General features: G+C 45.0%; 1 protein-coding gene and 1 long non-coding RNA gene across 5 annotated transcripts in view; one reads left to right on the top strand and one right to left on the bottom strand.

The window, feature by feature from the left end:
• KCNT1 (potassium sodium-activated channel subfamily T member 1) overlaps positions 1-21,382 on the bottom strand; it is a 164,375-nt gene that overhangs the window by 2,683 nt on the left and 140,310 nt on the right. For 2 of the 4 annotated variants that reach the window (XM_069985980.1, XM_069985982.1), the window contains 11 exons: positions 16,166-16,382; positions 15,572-15,677; positions 13,686-13,858; positions 13,182-13,253; positions 12,201-12,335; positions 10,340-10,451; positions 9,896-9,997; positions 9,069-9,152; positions 8,463-8,591; positions 8,229-8,249; positions 7,138-7,438 (listed from right to left, as the gene is read on the bottom strand). In XM_069985980.1, coding sequence (XP_069842081.1) covers positions 7,138-7,438; positions 8,229-8,249; positions 8,463-8,591; positions 9,069-9,152; positions 9,896-9,997; positions 10,340-10,451; positions 12,201-12,335; positions 13,182-13,253; positions 13,686-13,858; positions 15,572-15,677; positions 16,166-16,382 — 1,452 coding nt within the window. Of the gene's footprint in view, positions 1-4,714; positions 4,778-7,137; positions 7,439-8,228; positions 8,250-8,462; positions 8,592-9,068; positions 9,153-9,895; positions 9,998-10,339; positions 10,452-12,200; positions 12,336-13,181; positions 13,254-13,685; positions 13,859-15,571; positions 15,678-16,165; positions 16,383-21,382 lie in introns of all 4 variants that reach the window. The other 2 variants (XM_069985983.1, XM_069985981.1) reach the window with 2 other exon arrangements.
• LOC138802552 (uncharacterized) lies at positions 2,148-9,867 on the top strand. Its single transcript, XR_011364777.1, has 3 exons — positions 2,148-2,234; positions 7,413-7,485; positions 9,813-9,867. It is a non-coding gene; the product is annotated as an uncharacterized lncRNA (long non-coding RNA).

Genomic DNA, 21,382 nt, shown 5'->3' with positions numbered 1-21,382 from the left:
CTTTCTACTACAGCCAGGGGGGTAGTGTTGTGTATCACACAAGTAATGGGCCTTGAATCTGGACACCATGAACCTGAACCACAGCAGTCCCTGGATCTTCTTTTGTTTTTGGCAGAATTAACATGAAAAACAAGATGGAAGTCAGGTGGTGTAACCTAGTGCAAGGTCCAAGTCATTCACCTTAGTCTAGGTAACATCAGTGACAGTATTGAGATTTTACAAGGCTCCTCTTCTTGTAAGGACATATTAATGGGTTATTCCCAACTGCCGATAATTCAGATTTGCACCGCTGCGTCTCCGCTCACTTCCTGGTTTGGAGCAGGAGGGCCGCCATGCTGGGATGCAGTGATGCTAAGCTGAATCAGCTCTGCTTGTCTCCCTTTGAGGCTATACATGGCTTCAGGGCCAATCTAAGTCCCGGAGACGTGTATGACCTCAGACTCTGCTCTATTCATTTTAATCGTACCCGTCATGGTCCAAGCTCCTGAACTTCCGTGTACAGATGCAGCTGTCGATGGAAGTTTTGGTTGCCATGGAAATGTCCTAAGGTCTGTGAGCTCCATAGAGAAGCCCAAAGAGGACACACAGAACTCACAAACACATAACTCCCAAACTAATTTCATGGAAAATTAACAACAATGGTCTCAAAATTCTCGGGGATGGTGCTGCGGATCTTCAGGTTCTCTGCAGCCGGATCCCCACATTACATTACTTGTAGATCTTACGTTTTCTGTTGAAAGCAATGGGGAAAATCCACAGTAGGGATCAGACTGTCCACAACACATGGGTGCAATCTGTGAGAATCTCCTCCCTTTTCTTATACTGTATACTACAATGGATTATTCCCCTCAGTGTCCAGGATAGAAACCCCTTGATGGGTCGGGCTCCATATATACACATTACTATGATCTTATATCTATAGAGAAGTGTTAGGAAAGAAGAGGCAAGGGAAACGAACAAGCTGGAGGAAAGAAAAGCAATAGAAAACCTGAGCTAACATTCATAGCGCTGTAAGGTAAGAGTTGTTAGATTCATCTCCGGCAGCAGCTTGTATGGAGGGAAGATTAATGGCGGACTTCCCACTGTCTGATCACAAACCACACACAGACAATGAAGCGTAACATACAGCCAAGAAACGGAGTATGTGGAAAGGGTTCAGTGAGCATGAAAAGTATCAGGCCGATTACTGCAAGTCCCAACATACCCCGGGCCTGACCTCACCGACTGTCACCGCTCCCCCAGAGCTAACACAGCCCTACTATCTTATAACAGCAGAAGAAAAACGTATAATATAATAGATCATCAGATCAGTCATTATAAGCACCAGCCACAGCTCCACAGACTATACCCCAGCTATCGCTCCTGTTAGATTTGGGACCTCATGCGTCAATGAGAGTCTAGACTGTCAACTCATTGGTCTATAGGTGGGCTGGTTGGTCACTACTGCTCAGTTGTCTGCCGGCCATGAACCTGCGGCTCTGCTGTTGAGAATAAAGCAATGGTGACTGGTCCAGTTGGCCATCTAAGCTTCGGTCTTTGGAGGGGCGCGGGTAGAAGAAATAAAAAAGCACCTGAACTGTGGAGCAGCTGTGTATAGATCATGATAGAAAAAGCCCAGGTTTAAGGGGTTATCTGGGACTACATTATTGATGTCCTGTCCTTAAGAGAATCAATGGCCAAGCTGCTGGGTTTGGCTACAGTTTTTAGAAGTTTGCTCATCACTCTCTCCGAAAATAAGACAGGGTCTTACATTATTTTTCATATTTACTCCATAAATTAGCTCTTTTCTTTCGATACTTTAAAAACCCTGAAAATCAAGCTATTTCTGGAGAAACAGGTTAGTTGTGATCCCTGTCTCGGTTTCATGCTGCCTGTGGTTTGGGCAGCATGAAATCGTTAACAGGTTCCCTTTAAATGGCCGCAGCATCCTCAGGGAAAATCAGATGTTCTCTTGGAGCGAGGCAAGCAAGAGGTGTCACTTTTTCAGAGTGCAGATCTGAAATATATAAAGGAAGCAACCAGAATATTGAGCCTGAAATAACTTTGCAGTAACCTTCTCTTCTTAGTTACAGGACAAAGTGAGCTCTGCTGCATCTATAATAAAATAGAGCTGTCTAATTGTCACATCATCAACATTTCCTACTTCTAGATAACAGAATGATGGACCCGCAGACACCATGACGCCTGTGAAAGGAAGAGAAGGATGGAAAGTCACAGCTGGAGTTATCATACAGGTATACGGATGGATCTCTTACACTCCCGGGTCATCATATAGGTGTACAGATGGTTCTCTTTGGGGTCATCATACAGGTGTAGGGATGGATCTTACACTCTGAGGTCATCTTAGAGGTACACGGATAGATCTCTTACTCTCTGCGGTCACCATACAGGTATACGGATAGATCTCTTACTCTCTGCGGTCACCATACAGGTATACGGATAGATCTCTTACTCTCTGCGGTCACCATACAGGTATACGGATAGATCTCTTACTCTCTGCGGTCACCATACAGGTATACGGATGGATCTCTTACTCTCTGCGGTCACCATACAGGTATACGGATGGATCTCTTACACCCTGGGGTCATCATACAGGTATATGGATGGATCTCTTACACCCCGGGGTCATCATACAGGTGTACGAATAGATCTCTTACTCTCTGGGGGTCATCATACAGGCTAATGGATGGATCTCTTACTCTCTGGGGTCTTCATACAGGTATATGGATGGATCTCTTATACTCTGGGGTCATCATAAAGGTGTACAGATGGATCCTTATACCCTGGGGTCATCATACAAGTATATGGATGGATCTATTACACTCTGGGGTCATCATACAGGTATACGGATGGATCTCTTGTCTCTGGGGTAACATTTTGTATCGCAGTAAATATTTCAAGCACCATTATTGTAGCCAGAGACACGGGGTTGTGATCGGGTGAGACGTGCCTGTTAGTATGGAATGAATGGCAGATAGTCAGTGCTGTAGGGGTTAAAGACATTGAGGACAAAGCTGGTTAGTATGGAGTGAGACGCTGGCGGTTGTGGAGGGCATGGCAGCACGTGGTATGAGCTGGTGGATGGTCGGTGCCTGTCGGTATGGGATGGTTAGTTGGGGTGATGGTAGGTATGGTTTGCAGGTAGTTGGAGTAAGGCCTGTTGGGCATTGCAGACAGTTCTGCTCCATGGAAGAAGCTTTTTTTTTCATTGTGAATTCATGCAGTGAGTCAAAGCCTATCGATCCCACGCCGTATATTGCCAAGTAGTAAGAACATTTAGCGGGTTCTCGTCTCACGTGACGAGATCACATAGCAATATCATTGTCGGGTGAACCAACGTATGTCAGACTCAACACCAGTAATGGAGGTGTTTTTACAGATTTTTTGGTTAGTTTTTTCTTATATATAATGAAAGAATCTGGCAATATACATAGTTACTGTGGGAACTTCCATGAAACAATGCTCGGGGCTTTTTGTTTTGGATAAGTGAGCACATCAATGGTGGAAAATGCCAACTTTCGGACAGCTCTTGGCTCCAAACTAAACTGATTTTTTATATTAAACCTCCTGTCTCCTGCGTTGACCCCTGTGGCCCTGTTCTAGCCGTACCACTGGGTATCAGTGTTACCTAGAATGTTCCTATGGTGCCAACAAAACCCATTTCTGTACTTGGGTGTTACTACATTGCTTCATTATTCATCTTGTGCATGTTCTGTCCAATGGCTCGGCTTCTGGTAAGATCGAGTCTAAGGCATACTGCTGATATATAATGGGGTAGCACTATTACTATAGTAATATAATAGGCGGCAGGTGGCTTTCACTATCTAATAAGGTGGATTGTGATGCAGAAATTGTCATTAGTGATGAGTGGACTTGAGGAATCTGTTTAGGTTCAGCAACTTCTCTCAGCATTTGACTCCTGAGGGCTGCAAAAGTTGGATGCAGTCCTATTGAGTCTTGAAAACATGGATACGGCTTGTAGACTATGCCTGTATCCATGTTTTCCTGGCAACATTAGGGCTGCATCCAACTTCTTCATCTGCCAGGAGTCAAATGCTGAGAGAAGTTGCCGAACCTGTGCAATTTTCTTTTTTTTTTCATCAAAAGATACATAGACAACCACTTGGGTATGTTCATACGGACATAATCTATCACTGCTGGTGTCCCGACTCTCACTAGGTTCCCAATTCCTGGTCTTGTCTTGACAAACTGAAAATATCCACCCAACCAGTCACCGGCCCCAGCGATGCCCCACCCCATTCAGTGACTAGCTGAAAGGGCATGTCCATACATTTTCGAGACAGAACCAAGAAATGGTGGCGAGTAGGAGCAACAGGGATCGGACAGGAGAATGAATAATTATTATATATATATATATATATATATATATATATATATATTTTTTTTTTAACCCAGTAGTCCTGGCCGCTGTTCTGTTTAGTCCCTGCCTGCATGTGGTTGCCAACGGCTGCCATGCTCATAGGTGGGAACCACATCTATCAGCCTCCTAAAGGGTTATTGTAGGGTCCTTGTATTAAGCTAGACATAAGAGACTTCCCTAGCGCCCTCCCCTGGTGTGTACGTGCATTAGACGTAATGTCACTATCTATCATACATAATAAATAGGCCGTGCAGAGCGTCCTGAAAGCCAGTTGGCATGTTCATCATCACATTGTGTGCTGAGTCAAGCTTGACTCCCAAGGAGGAGAATTACCTTGCAAATATCCAAGGTTTACCCGATTCATCACATCACTGGCAGTTAAATTTGCTACATCCTCTACAGAAAACATACAGAAGAGAAGGGCACAGACATGAACAAAAGAGAAGAGAGAAAGAGGTCAGCAAGCGACTCAATCAGCAGCAAAGATGATCGGGGGCGGCCATTCTGTAGAACAAAATATCTTATACTGGGATTGCTGACTAGTGACCTCACCAATATCACTTGATGTCATTAGTTACAATAGACAAGGTACAGTCTGCAAAATGGCCGCCTCCAGATCCAGAAAAGGAAAAAAAGTTACAGATTAAAGGAACGCCACACCTCTTCCACAACAGCATCTCTCTCCTAATCCTTCCTCCTTACTACAATGATGCATCAGTATGTGGGTATAGAGGTACATGTGTAAGTACGGACTGGTGTAGGACAGCCCCTCAGAGGTCAGCTGATTTACTTTATCACAAAGACCAGTATGGAAAATCTAACCTGTTGTCTTCCCACCTTTACAGTTTTGTTACGTTTCTTTGGTTACATAATTAGAGCCTAATTGTTTATATGATCTTTCCAGTTTTGTCTTAATTACCTGTCCGGGCTTTGCCATGTGATCTGCATTACTGGGCTTCATCATGTGATTGGCACTGCCGGGCTTCATCATGTGATCAGCATTACCAGGCTTCATCATGTGATCAGCATTACCAGGCTTCATCATGTGATTGGCACTGCCAGGCTTCATCATGTGATCAGCATTACCAGGCTTCATCATGTGATTGGCACTGCCAGGCTTCATCATGTGATCAGCATTACCAGGCTTCATTGTGTGATTCGCATTACCAGGCTTCATTAGATCATGTATGACAATAAAACCACCAGAGATGAAGTCTGGTAATGGTGACCACATGATAAAGCCCGGTAATGCTGACCACAAGGCAAAGACCAGTCAGAAAATGTAGACAAAGGCGCAGAGTCCACATAATCAATTAGGCTCTAATTATGTTAACATAGAAACACAACAAAACTATAAATGTGAGAACACAGCCTCAAAGATATGAAGACAAGTGGCTGCAGCAGGAGCCTCCCCCCATCGTAGGAGGACACAGATGGTTAGCACCACCCACTTGCTAAGCTCCTCCCCTCATTCATTTCCCAGCTGAAGAATAAACAGATTAGCATAAATACTAACCTTGTGTTTTGTTTTGTTTTTAACGGGTTGTCCAGGATAAAAACATGGCCGCTTTATTCCAGAAACAGCACTTCTTTGTGATATTGCTCATCTGTTCCACTGAAGTGAAGCTGAGTTTTAATTCCACATACAACTTGAGGACAGCGGTGGTGCTGTCTTTGGAAGAAGGAAGCTATGGTTTTCTAAATCTTGGATAACCCTTTAAATCCTACAAAAAAACTGCCAGGATCCCCCCACCATGATTCAAGTACAGTTGTGTGGAGCGGATACTGTACACCTCATGGATATGATATTGGTGGTCCGTGACCTCAGGCCCTTTATAATTCCACACTTGAATCAGACCCCTATAGGCTTCACTGGGCTTAGAAGGGGTTTGGTACTTTCCCGGGTGCAGATAGTTTTGCGTCTTATAGTAGACACTTTTCTGGTTGATCTCTAATTTAGAGGGGCTGTCCAGGCATCGTCTCCTGCCTGATCTGGCTGTGGACAGACCTGTGTGGTCAGGTTACTGTGACACCTGTATCTTGCACTGGTCCCGAATCCCATTGACTGGAATAAGACACAGTACACGCTGGGTGTCAGATGGGGTCTAGAGAACCCCTTTAAAGATTAACCGAGGGTAGAGTTATAATATGCCCCTAGAGTATGTCCTTGGCCACAAGCCCATTTCCCTGGGCATCCTTCATGAGTCAGGTTGCTCATCCTCTATAATGTTAGTCTGTGCAACAGCTTAGTTCCCTGAAGAGGCAAAATTTTGGGGTCTAGTCCTAATATTGTAATGGCACAGAGTATTTTACCATACAGGAACTATGGGCTCCACATCGGGGCCACCTTCATCTACTATGCTTATGGCAGATTTTAAGGTACTGACTAGAGATGTGCGAACCTTGAGAGCGCTCGATCCGCCCAAATCCAAGCGTGCAGCATTTAAAGACAGGTGGCTACAGAAGTTCGAAGCAGGTCTAAGGAGTCTGGGAAAACATGGATACAGCCATAGGCCATATCCATGTTTAACATGACTCCCTAGGCCTATATTCAACTGCTATAGCCACTGCTAATCAAATTCTGCACGCTTGGGTTTGGAGGGATCAAGTGTGCTCAAGGTTCGCTCATCTTTAGTACTGACTAACACATGTTTTATTGACCCGGAGAAACATGGTTCCTTGTATATTGGACATGGAATGTTAATAGGGTCATTCACATGTATGTGATCATTGGCTTTGGAGCAGAGAAGCCTTACCGTAACCGGTAGTCGGCAGCCCCAGATGTTTCATACGGTTTTTCACAAGTTCTGACAGCTCCTGCCGCTCGGATCTCCTGTACAGGTTCAGCCGCTGTTGACTGATCCACTCTGCTGTTTTGGTGGCCTGCTTGTTGCCCTTCCTGCTCAGCCTCCGTGCCCACTGCATACTCTTCCTGCGCAGCAGCGGGTGTTCAGACTGGTCGCTGGATGTGGAGTTTCTGTGACTGGGTTTTGCCATCCAATGTTCCTTTGTGTCTTTTGTGTCTTCACAGTCTTCAACATTGATGGAGATCTGGGACTGAAAATGTAAAAATCAACACTCTGGATACTCCAGGCCGCCTCAAGGTAAAATTACATGTTGATTGTAGGGAGGGGGAGCGAGGAGACGTTCTGAACGCCTGGGAAAGTCACTTTCACACTTTGCAGCAGAAAAATAAAAAAATAGCATTTTTCTATGTTCTGGAAGTACAGACAGATATATGCACAGTACCAGGTTTTACCTGGCCCAAACAGATATCTAACATTGTCAGCAGTTTGAAACCTAAATTACAGCTGACAGATTAACCTGAAGGGCTTTATCCAGTTTCACAACATTCATTAAAAAAAAAAAAGTCATGTCCCCTTGCCCATACAGCACATTGTAGCGAAACAAGCACCATCCATGTTTAAGTATTTAAAAGGGGGTCAGTTGGCTCTGCAGAAATTCGTAGGCTTTTTAACCCTTTTCTAATACATGCTCTGTCCTTATTCTCCCTCCCTGCACTAATCACAGGGGACCTTGATGGAGCTGTAGACCCAATTCAGGATGACGCAGTCTGGCAATATAGTTAACTCTTCTACATCTTTGTTAAACTCCTTACATGCTGCAGCTTCTATTGACTGCAGCATTCAAGAGGTTAAAAGACCAAGATCAGAGTTCTCTCTTGTTGTGGCCATTGCTGTATATTATAGGCGGTGTCACCATCACAGCCCCTGTACACGTACCATTATACCTTCCCCCACGGTAAGAACTTAGTTTACTATTATTAGATATAAATGATAGCCACATAGAATAGTCAGAAGAAATGTAATGATGAGGAGCAACCTACCTGCGTTCTGATGTCATGCGGCTGTAAAATAGAAGACAAAACACAATGTTAATCGTTCGCTCAGGACAGAAAATCACAATTTTTAATGGGCTCCAGTTGTATGTAAGCTAGCGTAAGTGGAGATCTACAAGACTGTGTTCACACACTACATTTTATTTATTGTTGTTTAGCAAAGAGCATGAGAAAAGCTGCAATCTGACTACAGCGGTGACATGGGGATGGAGGGCGAGTTACCTCAGATGTGGAGAACATGTGTGACTGCGTCCTGTAGATGCCAATGGGAATCTCCGCACTGGACGAGCAGAGTTTCTGAAACAGTCGCCCATATGTCCTGATCCACAGATCGTCCTCTGTGATCTTCATCTAAAAGTTTTAGAGTAAAAAGTGAAACAAAATAGGGGAGTAGTGATGAAATATAGTCTGTTACCATAATAGTAAACCGGAATATTATACAATAGGAAATGATCAGTCTCAGGAGGCTGGATTTAGTCTCTGAGCTTAAGCCACACCCCCTAAGTGATGTCATCACCTCTGTCCAGCCGCTACAGTCTACATCACTATCTCCTTGTCATAGAAATATGCACATATATATCTTCAGTAAAACATTTAAGGAAGAATGAGGTGGTGTTATAGCAAGCTGACCTGTGCCGAGCGATGCCACAGGCAGATGAGCAGACTGAAGGAATGCAGCAGGTGCTGCAACCTCAACGATTGTGTAATAGTCTGCTGTGTAGTGAAATGTTCTGCAACAACTCTGGATTAAGGGACTTCTGAAGTTTTCCAGCTCCTAATGGTCACCAGGTGGAAGCTGCACATGGAGTGATATAAAGTTGCACTCACCGCACATAGGTAGCCAGATCCTGGGGTAGTGTCCAGTCCTAGGAGCAGCCTGGTGATGGTAATCATGTAATCCTTCACAAAGGACTGAATGAGAACAAAAGCAACATACATCACTCCTTATAAAAATATCACCTCAGATACCAGAGTTATTAATATTACATTATAAGGCATGAAAAAAAATTGCAAGAATATTAATTTGAAGGGAATGTCATCAGAAAATGACCTACTATTTACAGCAGTGTACAAAGGAAACACCAGGTAATGTTCACAGCTCAGCCACCCCCTCCCTGTGGAATGACCTCTGGACAGGTCACAGAGCATGCCCAGACAGCTTTCAAAATTGCTTTAAAGCATATCTCTAAATGCTGTTAAAATGGATGGCTGCCCCCATAATACAATAAAAAACAGGAAACAGAAACTGATAAAAAAAAATAAGTTTGGTTATGATTGTTAAAAAAAAATAAAAAAAATCTAGATGATACTTTCCCTTTAAGGATAATTTTGGGTCGCCCTTTAAAGAGGGGTCAGTGGCCTCTCCTGACTCATCATTATAGTAAAAACATGAATTCCCAGTGAAACAATTCTGCATTGGCATCTGCATTTGTAATACCACCGATTACCACTTGGTGTCTCCAAGAGTTATTATTTGACTATATGTACAGTATACACATATATCACCATGTGAGGTTTCTGTATACAGTATACTATGAGGAAATATTGATTATTACAAATTTTTTATCTTAGGACTTGTGGCCATGATCTCCTTAACTCTGTACAAGACGCTCCTCAAAACTATATCCAGATGTGTGAATGTGGCATTTGCTGACCTGATACAACAAGGTGTCCAACATGCTGATGCTGAACACTCTGCCTGCTGCAAACGGGAGGCGAAACATGAAGGCCAGGTTCGATCCGTTTTCTCGTTCTTTCTGCACAGATACAGGTAGAGGAGACAGACAGTGATACAATGAGGACGAGCATTGTCAGATGACTACATGCATCTCTATACATTATAAAGGCTGCTTTCCTGAAAATACGGCATTACACCTGTCCGCATTACACCTGTACTTGTGTCGTATTGCAGCTTTTTGCTCAATGTCAAAAACTGTCCAGAGCAGCAGCAAATCCTCATAGAAAACCTTTCCTGCTCTCTACACCACTTCCTTCAGGACATACAGCAGCTGATAGGTACTGAAAGACTTGAAATTTTTTGGTGAACAACCCCCTTAACTCTACTCCACCAAACCACTGAAACTGTATTTTTTACTTACTTTTTCCAGTTTAGAAAGAGCGAGGGAATAACAGTCTTTGGCTCTGAACTGCATGAAGCGCATGTTGGATGGGTGCGTCAGCTCGGTGGTGATGCTGAGGCTTGGGAATAGTCTGGAACAAGAGACAAAGTGCTGTAATTCTATGGTGGAAGACGGAGGCCCCCTGCGTACATGTGTGCTCAATAATACTGCCGCCATACTGTACTCAGTTAGTGTCATAAAGTATTAAAGGGGCTATCCAGCTTTGTAAAGCTAATGGCCTATCTATATGACTCCCAGCACCCTGGTAGAGTAACCGTTTATGGGTTTCAGAGTTCCCCTTTACTGCTGCTCATAGCTGCATTGCATGTATAGTAGAGAAGGTGAAAGTTCATGAACAAGGCAACATTGCAGTACTCTGCACCACCACTACTAACGATATGGCGCTGAAGATACAAGCAGGAGCCAACACTGGAGAGGAAGTTCCAGACCAGTCAGGTGAGCACTGTGGTTTCTACAAACACCTGATTGGTGGGAGTCTGGCTGATCTAGCATTGATGGTTTATCCTCAATTTTAGCTGGATAACCCCTTTACTCACCCATGTCACTATGAAACTACACACTATAGTGCCATAGAAGGAATATATGCCTCTATACTGCATACATACAGGAAAAACACAACATACAGTGCCATTAAAGGGGTACTCTGACAAAATATCTTTCAAATGAACTGGTGTCAGTAAATTTGTAAGTTATTATTTATTTCTATTTAAAAATCTCCAGTCTTCCAGTACTTATCAGCTGCTGTATGTCCTGCAGGAAGTGGTGTTTTCAATTCCAGTCTGACAGAATGCTCTCTGCTGCCACCTCTGTCCATGTCAGGAACTGTCCAGAGCAGCAGCAAATCCCCATAGAAAACCTCTCCAGCTCTGGACAGTTCCTGACATTGACAGAGGTGGCAGCAGAGAGCACTGTGTCAGACTAAATGCACCACTTCCTGCAGGACATACAGCAGCTGATAAGTACTGGAAGACTTGAGATTTTTAAACATAAGTAATTTACAAATCTATCCAACTTTCTGACACCAGTTTATTTCAAAGAAAAAAACACAGGAGTTCCCCTTTAAGTGAAATCTTAATACTGCACATTACCAAGTCTGCTCTAGTCGCCGCCCTATACGTCTGCTATAATTTCTGTCACCTGGCCGGCCATGGGCTGGTTCCACTTGAAGTCATACAGAAATGGGACACGAATACTTGGCAGATTCTGGAAAATTATAATGTGGCCCCCACTTCACTAAGGGGGAGATTTATCAATGATGCGCCCCTGGGGTCCATCATTGATAAATTTCCCCCATTAGTGAAGTGGGGTACGCCATTCTTGATAAATCCCCCCCTGAATGTCTTTTTGCAGGCTTACAAGCACACAGCTACTGTCTTCTAGAAACAGCACCGCCCTTCTCCCCAGTATTGCAGTGCTATGAGCTGTACTGTAAGACCAGCCTATACTAGTGCACAGATGTGGCGCTGCCTCAGAAATAGGCCTGTTTTTTCCTTTAACAGCTGCAACCAGTTGGGGGGTCCCCAGAGAGCGCCCCCTCACAGGCCGCTGTTTTATGACTTGTCATATAGGAGTCCACGTGACTGTTCCCTCCCCATACCTGCCTGCCACCGCCGCTCCTTGCTATGAACATAATGTTTCGCTGCCTCCCACTCACCCCTCATCCGTCTCCTTCTACTTTCAATCACTAATGTGGGTTTTTATTTTCTGGAAATGATTTAGCACTTTAATTATAAGAAAGGTCAAGCTGTGCCTGTGCCGTGCGAGCGCTGTGCGGAGGCTCCATATAAAGCTGAGACGCTCCGCTTATAAAGCCACATACCTGAACATGGTCTGCACGTTCACGATGGTCTTGGCATCCGCCATGTAATCCTCCTCGGCGCTCATCGTGCTCTCCTTGTCCACCACCACCAGGTTGTCGGCGTAGATGATGCCGCATTGCAGCAGATTGTCCAAGCTGAGGGAGAGATGGCGCAATGTTACAGACATGACTTGAAACGGTAGCCATCACCTCTTTTTACAGACAGCAGAGGGCGACAGTGAGGACAGGGATCCTTCCAGGGTAACTTATAGGAAGCGCCCATGGTAAGGCTGAGGCCTGTTCATAGCACCCATGATACCACTGGCCCATACCGCCTTAAAGGGGTATTCCACTCAAAAATAGCGTTTGATATGTTACTGCCCATGGTGAGACTAACAATTTCTTCCATACTTGTTATCATCTATTCAGTCTCCTTCCTCCAGTTCTGAGATGCTGCTTTCTGCTGAAAACACAAAAATCTGTGTGTAAGCTTTTCTCTCTGTCTCCCCCTCCTCCCCCCTCCCTTCTGAGACAGATGGTGTAAACAAGTCCCTGGCAGGGTTTATCTGCAACATTGTAGCTTCTTTGTAATGCTTGAAAAGTTATTCTGAGGTCAAGTTGCTGATGAGCTCACTGTGATTAACCCTCCGGGCATTACAAAATAGCTATAATGTTGCAGATACAGCCTGCCAGGGACTAGTTTACATCATCTGTCTCAGAAGGCAGGGGGGAGGAGGGGGAGACAAAAGAAAAAGCTCACACACAGATTTTTGTGTCTTCAGCAGAAAACAGCAGCTCAGAACTGGGGGAAGGAGACTGAATAGATAATAACAGGTATGGAAGGAATTGTTAGTCTCACCATGGGCAGCAATATATGAAAAGTTAATGTTTGAGTAGAATACCCCTTTAATCTAAGGAAGTTATGACATTGGGTGACCTAAACTTTGTCTTCTACACCAAACTATAGAGCGAAAGCAAGAAGAAACCTTTAAACAAACCTACTTATCTATGGTGCCGACCATAAAGTAGACCATTGGAAAACAGCAAATCGCCTCCAGGAAGTGATTGTCAGGCCTGCCGAAAAGAAACAAGAGTGAGAAGATAGTTACTGGTTTACATACTGTATAGTGTTAACTTTAAAGGGGTTATTCAGGTTTAGAAAGAAAGATATAGAAACAGCACCACCCCTGTCCTCAGTTTGGGTGTGGAATTGCAGCTCATAGAAATAAATGGAGCTGAGTAGTAATACCACATACAAGCTGAGGACAGGGGTGGCGCTGTTCTTGGAGGAAAGCATCTATGTTTTAGAAATATTGGATAACCCCTTTTTTATTATGTGCACGTTTGCAACAACGCTCTATGTGGCCAGTTGTGGTACTGCAATTCTGATTAATTTTATATAATTTCCACTTTGAATATAACCAGAAGGTTGCAGACTGTTCGAGCTGTCATATACAGGAGTTTTTCAGGCTCTCGGAGGTGAATAAGCCTATAGGAATGACGTACGGGTTATCCAGCAGCAAAACAATGGGGTTGAGCTCCTTGCGGGATCTGTAGTAGGCTCTGAGAGGCACGATGAAATTATAGAGTCCGTTCCCTGCCGTCTCGGCGGACACAATGATAAGCTTGTTCTTAAAGCCGTAGGCTTTGGCATCTTCAAAACTGTTGTGTTTGCAGCCCTGTGTGGAGAGAGAAGCATACGTCTCATGACATCTAGCCGAGAAGACTGTCAGCAGCAGATCCCCCCGGGGGACAAACAAATCCCTGATCAGGCGGAATATTCCTGACTCTTCGGGAAACAATCTGACAAGCGCTGGGGATCTCATAATCCTCCGCTGCTGCAAAAGTGATGACAGAAGTTCCCAGGAACATGGAGGAAACTTCTCAAAGTGCTGAATCCATGACAGGAGAAGCCTCCCAGGTCTGTAGGCAGAGACTTACTCAACAATATGGATTTAAAGGGATTGTCAACTTATGGACAACTCGTTTTTACACATTGGCTGTCTGCTTAACAAAAACCAACACTAGAAACCAGGTTCTCATTCGGCCATCGATTCATTTAGTTTTGAAAAGGTTGTTTCGCTTTCCAATAGTTTTAGTACCCCGGAGACTGTCCGGTCTTATTTTAGACTTTTCCAGGGAATCCGAACACTTGGAGAGTAGAAAAACATTTCCAAGACTAATGGTGCGTTTACAAGGAATGATTGTCATTTACATTTTGTCGATAACAGTCGCGTAAACGGCTCGTGTAAACACAGCGAATGAGCGAGAAATCGTTCATTGTGACCTTTCTACATGTTCTCAAATCGTAGTTCGGCGTTCGCTAAAAATTCGCTTATGTAAACAGTCTTTCACAGATTCACCCTATGTGTAAGATGGGCTTAAGTGATCCTAAAACGATCTCAATAACGATTTTTTAAACGATTTTTTACTTCGTCTACACGCTGATCGTTATAAAAATCAAATTGTTGCTTTAAAACCAATAAACGATCGATTGGGCGAATTATCGCTCCATGTAAACGGACCATAAATGAACTGATGAATTAGATTTAGGTTTGGCGAATCTCCTTGTAGCTCTACAAAATCCACTGTGAACAAACGGCGCCCCATATAATAGAGTGGGATGCTTACTTAAAGGGGATTCTTACTTGTCCACAATCAGAGTACAGGCTGCTATGTACATACCCTGCTCACCCGCTGCTCCAGCCCTGTGTGTTTTTGCCGCACGTTTCAGCCTCAGTAGATTCAGAACGGCATCAGGGTGGAGTACAGCGCCCCCACTGGACCGGGCATAGTGGGTATGCTGCAGCTTCTTATTTTACATACACATTACCTGAACACTCTGCATTTGATTCCCAATGGCTGCAGAAGTTAGATGCCACCTTAAGGCTGCCAGGAAAACATGGATGCAACCTATGGCCTATGGCTGTATCTATGTTTTCCAGGACTCCCTAGGGCAGCATCCACCTTCTGCAGCCATTGGGAATGAAATGCCAAGCGTCCGTGTAATGTTGCAGAACCCGACCATTTTGACAAATCGGCTCAGCACTACTTGTAATCAGACCAGGGGTGACTACTATTCATTCCACCATCTTTCATTGCTCACTATTTTTATATTCAAAAAGTGCCAGGAAGCTGAGATAGAGGGTGATGTTTGTTTGGTGGGGTGCTCACACTGTAGAGCAGCTATAGCTTGATGCTGACTATATTTTTATTCTTCACCCTATGGAGCCTCTATTGTTGGAGGGGAAGATAATTCTCAATCATCTTTAGCTCTATAGTGAGAGAACCCTGCCAACGTTCCCATATCTCCTGAACCCTTGTGGGGGCTATACTGGATGTTACTGATGATCTCAGGATATACTGTATGGGGTGTAACATTCGGGGTTCACCTTGTCCAGGCGGAGGCAGCAGAAAGCGGCTTTGGAAGGTAGAAGATGGCAGAGAGTCGGGGAACTTCCGATGTATGGGGAGTTGGGGGGATAGCCTTTGACGTACCTACGAGAGAGGAAAGGATTGAGCTTTTACATTGAGTGTAATTCTAACATTATGTCATTATCCCATTCGTACACAAGGGGGCAGTATTGTACCACGAGACTCGAGTGTTGCCAGCTCCATACGGTGCTGCATTGTAATAGCGTGTCCCATGAATTTCCCTTAGAAGCTAAATATTATTCATGAGCGCTTCTTCCTATGCAAATGTGATGTTATATAAAATATACATGCAACGTGAATACCGGGAAATTCACTATAAGAAAAAAGGGGAGGGGGGGCAGGGCGCCTTCCAGCGGGGATAAGCTCTCCCTAAGGGAAAGTTCCTGTAGTCAGAGAGGAAAGAAGAATTCTGCAGGAGTGTAGAAATAACCGGAATATGTGACATTATAGTATGGTAAGAAGAAATCATGGCTGCAGCCTTCTCCCCGTGCGTGCTCGGCCAAGCTGAGTGTGCAGGGTCATATGTACGTCCGGCCAGATCTCATACGTACTCCAGGTTGGGGAGACCTTCATCATCAGACTGAGTCATTTCATCCTCTGACTGGTCACTAAGCAGGTCGCAGGGTAACACTGTACTACTGTCTGCGATTTCTAGAACTGGAGCGATGCTGGGTCTCCTGGTGCCGGAACCGTTCTCCGATGGAAGAGTCAGCTTGCTGCTGTTGATCGGCCGACATTCTGTGTTCTGTAGATCCATGGCTACTGTACCTTCAAGAGAAAGACAAGGGGCACACATAATGATTGCTGCTTCGTGACTGCCGCACTCTGTGGCGTCTGGTCCCCGACTCAGCGTCCTTTATACCTCCCTGTACGACAGCGGAATAAGTGTCTGTGTCCGGGGAGAGGACTCAATCATTGTCCCTGTAAATTACTCTATAAATGGGAAAAAACAACAACAAATACTACTCCCAGCCAGCAGCCAATCCAATCACTGGAAAATCCTAGGAGCAGTCAGTGCATGCAATAAACATAGCCTCATAGCCACACACCCAGGTGCTCTGGCCTCCATTGGCTAGGGTGGGATGCACTGGGATAGCCTTTTTTTGCCATGTGGCCAATATGGATTTATTGCATATATTGGGGAACGTATAAAAGAAGTGACTGGCGCTGTATATGGGAGCACCCAGAGGATGGCGTCACCTTGTTTCACAATGCTACATAGCAAGATGTGTGATCCAGAGCGTCAATCTCTATCAGACCGCGATACCTGCTATACATGGGACCAAAGGGGTTAATGAGAGCGCTATAAAGATGTGTGGTGACTTGGAGGCCGCTCAGGCTTCACTGGGAGGAAGGATATGTAAATCAGCTCTCTGGCCCACCTTTGGCTAGCTCTCCTTTCACGTTTGATAAGCCAAACCAAAACCCTCCCAAAGGAAAAGTGACCCATCTATAGGCGGCTGTTTCAGGATTGTTGTCCCTCATCAGTAAAGTCAGCCATCATTTTGCTCTGTACTGATGAAGGGCAACAACCCTGAAACAGCCATCTACAGATGGGTCACTTCTCCTTCTGGGGAGGTTCGGGCTTATGAAATCCCCAGTCAGGTTCTAAGGCTTCTTATACTCAAATACTAAGTATAACCGAAAGCTGCTGTGCATATCCTTCTTGCTTGTCACACAGCTTTCTGGGACACAGATCAATGCCCTATGAGCCATACTGTGCTGTATCTGGCAGAGTATGACAGCTACTATGTCGGGGATGGCACCCCCATGACATGCTAGAAGTAAGATGACGGCTTTGTTAAATCACGCAGTGACTCTGCTAAGTGGACAGGCTCTGATCAGTCTACTTGTCAGCCGTAGTTTCGTTGCTCTTTGTTCATGGCATCTCCCCTGGAAAGACAATGCAGCCAGCAATCATTAAAACTGGGGTCTGCGGGGGGCGCTTGTCGGGAAGAAGTCATGAGGGGCTTTGATGACTACTAACAAGACAACACAACGTAGATGACTGTACTATGCACAGACAGCAATGCTATGGATCCTATGCACAATGCAAAAAGTAATTGCTATGTACACCCAATATTGCAGCTGGCCTTCTCTTAAAGGGACAGTTATACCCCTCCCCATGTGCTCCGATTGTAGAGCTGCGTCTCGTTTTGCCGCAGTCAGCAGTGAATACTGCAGTCACAGCGATGGAAGACGGAAAGAGGACACCTCCACTAATAGCCGCCAATTCCCAACTGGGCAACCGAGAAAGCCGATAGGCCGAGGACTGGTACCCAATGGTGGCTGCCGCTCTAGGACGTGACTTTCAGAAAAGGTCTACAAAAGCCGCATGATACCTGATGCAAAAACTAACACTATACAATACAATCACATCTTGGTAGATTTAAAGGGCCGGCGTCTAGGACAAGCACAAGCTGGAGACCATAGCTGCAGGCATTGGCTAACACCACTATTGACCGAAGCATTCAGGGGGACAGTATGATCGGCAGAGTAGTGACAGGGCCAATGACCAGGGGGCCACAGTCAGCAAAAATTATTTTTAAAGGAGTTGTCCTGAATTAGAAAAACAGTGCCACAGTTGTCCACAGGTTTTGGGTGGTAGTGCAGATCAGCTAAATTCATTTCCATTGATCTGAGCTGCCATGCATAGGAGTGGCCTCATTTCTGGCACAAGCAGACATGTTTTTCTAATCCTGGAAAATTCCTTTAAGAACCGGATCAGCACAAACAAGTATCATGGCTTCCGTGGCTGTTGAGGTCCTGAGACTACTTTCCATATTGTAATCTTACCAGATAGAAAACTACTTACACACATTATGCAGAAACATGCCAGATGTCGGCTATAGACATAAAAGCTATAAAATGGATCAACCTGCCTGTAAAATAACGCTGTAAAGCGTATAAACACAGCCCCCAGCCCTCCGTGTACTGTGGCTGCCTCGGCAATGAATAACCTGGGGTCAAGGGCGTCTGAGTGGAGCAGAAACGGGCACCACTACCCTGTGCTTATAGAAGATGAGGCCAATTTCCCTGTCATTCACTATGTATCTAATGTAATAGTAAAAGAAAATTACACTACTAATGGAAAAACAACCAGGAGTGTCCTAGAATTACCCCGATGGGCCGGATGAGTGTATCGGTCTAGAATTAAAAACGATGTAGATGAAGAACGGTCCATAGAAAATCTCTCCTGCTCTGGACAGTTCCTGACATGGACAGAGGTGGCAGCAGAGAGCACTGTGTCAGACTGGAAAGAATACACCACTTCCTGCAGAACACACAGCAGCTGATAAATACTAGAAGACTAGATATATTTTAAATAGGAGTAAATTAGAAATACGATCTATATAACTTTCTGACACCAGTTGATTCGAAAGAAAAATAAATCTCTGGAGTACCCCTTTAATACTGACTAACTACTCCCATTTATCTTCATCTCTAAGATGTTTCTGCCCCTTGATTGGAGTCACCTGTGGTAAGTTCAGCTGATTGGATGGGATTAGAAAAAAATTATAAAAAGGGAGCCTAAACCTCAAGGCAGTGTCATATAAGAATATTAGAAAGACACATCCCTGTCTATATAAGGTCTCACAGCTGACAACATATATCAAAGCAAACACCAAGCCATGAGGAGGAAAGAGCTGCCTGTAGAGCTCAGAGACAGGACTGTGTGGAGGAGAAAAAAAAAACTGCCTTTAGAGCTCAGAGACAGCACTGTGTGGAGGAGGAAAGGACTGTCTGTAGAGCTCAGAGACAGGACTGTGTGGAGGAGGAAATAACTGCCTGTAGAGCTCAGAGACAGGAATGTGCGGAGGAGGGGGAAAGAGCTGCCTGTAGAGCTCAGAGACAGACTTGTACAGAGGAGGAAAGAGTTGCCTGTAGAGCCCAGAGACAGAAACATGCGGAGGAGGAAGGAGCTGCCTGTAGAGCTCAGAGACAGGACTGTGTGGAGGAGGAAAGAACTTCCTGTAGAGCTCAGACACAGGATTGTGTGGAGGAGGAAAGAGCTGCCTGTAGAGCTCAGAGACAGGATTGTGTGGAGGAGGAAAGAACTGCCTGTAGAGCTCAGACACAGGACTGTGTGGAGGAGGAAAGAACTGTCTGTAGAGCTCAGAGACAGGACTGTGTGGAGGAGGAAAGAGCTGCCTGTAGAGCTCAGAGACAGGATTGTGTGGAGGAGGAAAGAGCTGCCTGTAGAGCTCAGAGACAGGACTGTGTGGAGGAGGAAAGAGCTGCCTGTAGAGCTCAGAGACGGGATTGTGTGGAGGAGGAAAGAGCGGCCTGTAGAGCTCAGAGACGGGATTGTGTGGAGGAGGAAAGAGTGGCCTGTAGAGCTCAGAGACAGGAATGTGCTGAGGAGGAAAGAACTGTCTATAGAGCTCAGAGACAGGAATGTGCTGAGGAGGAAAGAACTGTCTATAGAGCTCAGAGACAGGACTGTGTGGGGGAGCAGATCTGGAGAAGGGGACAAACACATCTCTGCTGCACTGAAAGTTCCCAAAAGCCCAGCGCCCTCCGTAATTCTTATATGGAAAAGCTTTGGAACAGGACCCCTTCTAGAGCTGCTGCCCAATCATACTGAGTATTTGAGGGAAAAGGATCTTGGTAACAGAACTGACCAAGAAGCCAATGATCAGATAAAAGAAAGCGAGATCTTCCATAGAAACATGGAGGTGAAAGAGTAGAGCAAATGACCTCTCACCTTGCATGTATTACAGTCTGATGGCCAGTTAGACTACAGCAGCCCAGCTCTCTCTGACTTCTAGGACTATGGCCGCCTCCTGCGCTCTATTTTTATTCTGCAGGATGCGTCCTTGCAGCACAATGTAACGTGTGTTCTCTGCCCACGCAGACTCGGGAACAGAGCGGGGTTTTCCACTAGCGCTATTCAGAGTAATTACTGTGCATCTTCCATTGTCGCCTCTTCACACCTCGTCTTGCTTCTCTATAGGGAACTCGACTCAAAGAGCGGGGCGGCGAACAATGAGGAACACAGACATCGTGCACAGTATACAGGGGTGTAACACAACAGGACGTCATATGGGTAAAGAGCACATGACCAGGACAGGTGACTCGGTAAGAAGACTTAAGGTAAGTTTGGCTTAATGGTGATTGTACACGAGAGGGTCTAAGGTCATGTTCACATTGCGTTCATGAAAAGCTCATTACATATATGTGTAATGGATACCAGTAGCATCCATCACCCACAGGCTACCAGGCGCTATCCACTTCTCTTTACGGGATCTCATTGTGTAGTACAGCTTAGCTTCTGTCAGGATAATGCTTCCCTATGGACATGATTAGCGTAAGTGTAATGGAAGCCACAAACATAGTGTGAACATAGCCTAACCTGTGGCTCGCCAGCTGTTATGCAGCTGCAACTCCCATGTATTCTACTCCAGAGCTGCATTCACTGTGGTGTGCTACTGATTGATGGATGTTATCAGTGATATTGTAAAGCTCACCCAGAGTTTCTGAGCCTTCCCGGTAACCTGCACTGCGAGATAGGATACGTAGACCTTCTGGTAGCTTTGTCCTATCCAGGCTAGTTCCTCCTGTGTATCAGGATACTGCTCTGCACCTTTAGGACTTGTTCATGGCATGGTCTAGGATGTTCCCAGACTCTTCTCCCTCTTGTAGTGTTTAGCACTGCATAGTAGATATAGTAGAAGTACTGGAAGAACTAGTTGTCTCTAGTTGCATCTGACCACACGTGTCTTAGGCTCAACTACACCAGACTGAACTGTCCTGGACAAGGATCC

Source organism: Dendropsophus ebraccatus, chromosome 10 (genome assembly GCF_027789765.1).
Source record: "Dendropsophus ebraccatus isolate aDenEbr1 chromosome 10, aDenEbr1.pat, whole genome shotgun sequence".
In the NCBI taxonomy this organism is placed as follows: Eukaryota; Metazoa; Chordata; class Amphibia; order Anura; family Hylidae; genus Dendropsophus; species Dendropsophus ebraccatus.
The sequence above is the reverse complement of the archived record's forward strand: the minus strand, read 5'-3'. Positions and strand labels throughout refer to the sequence as shown.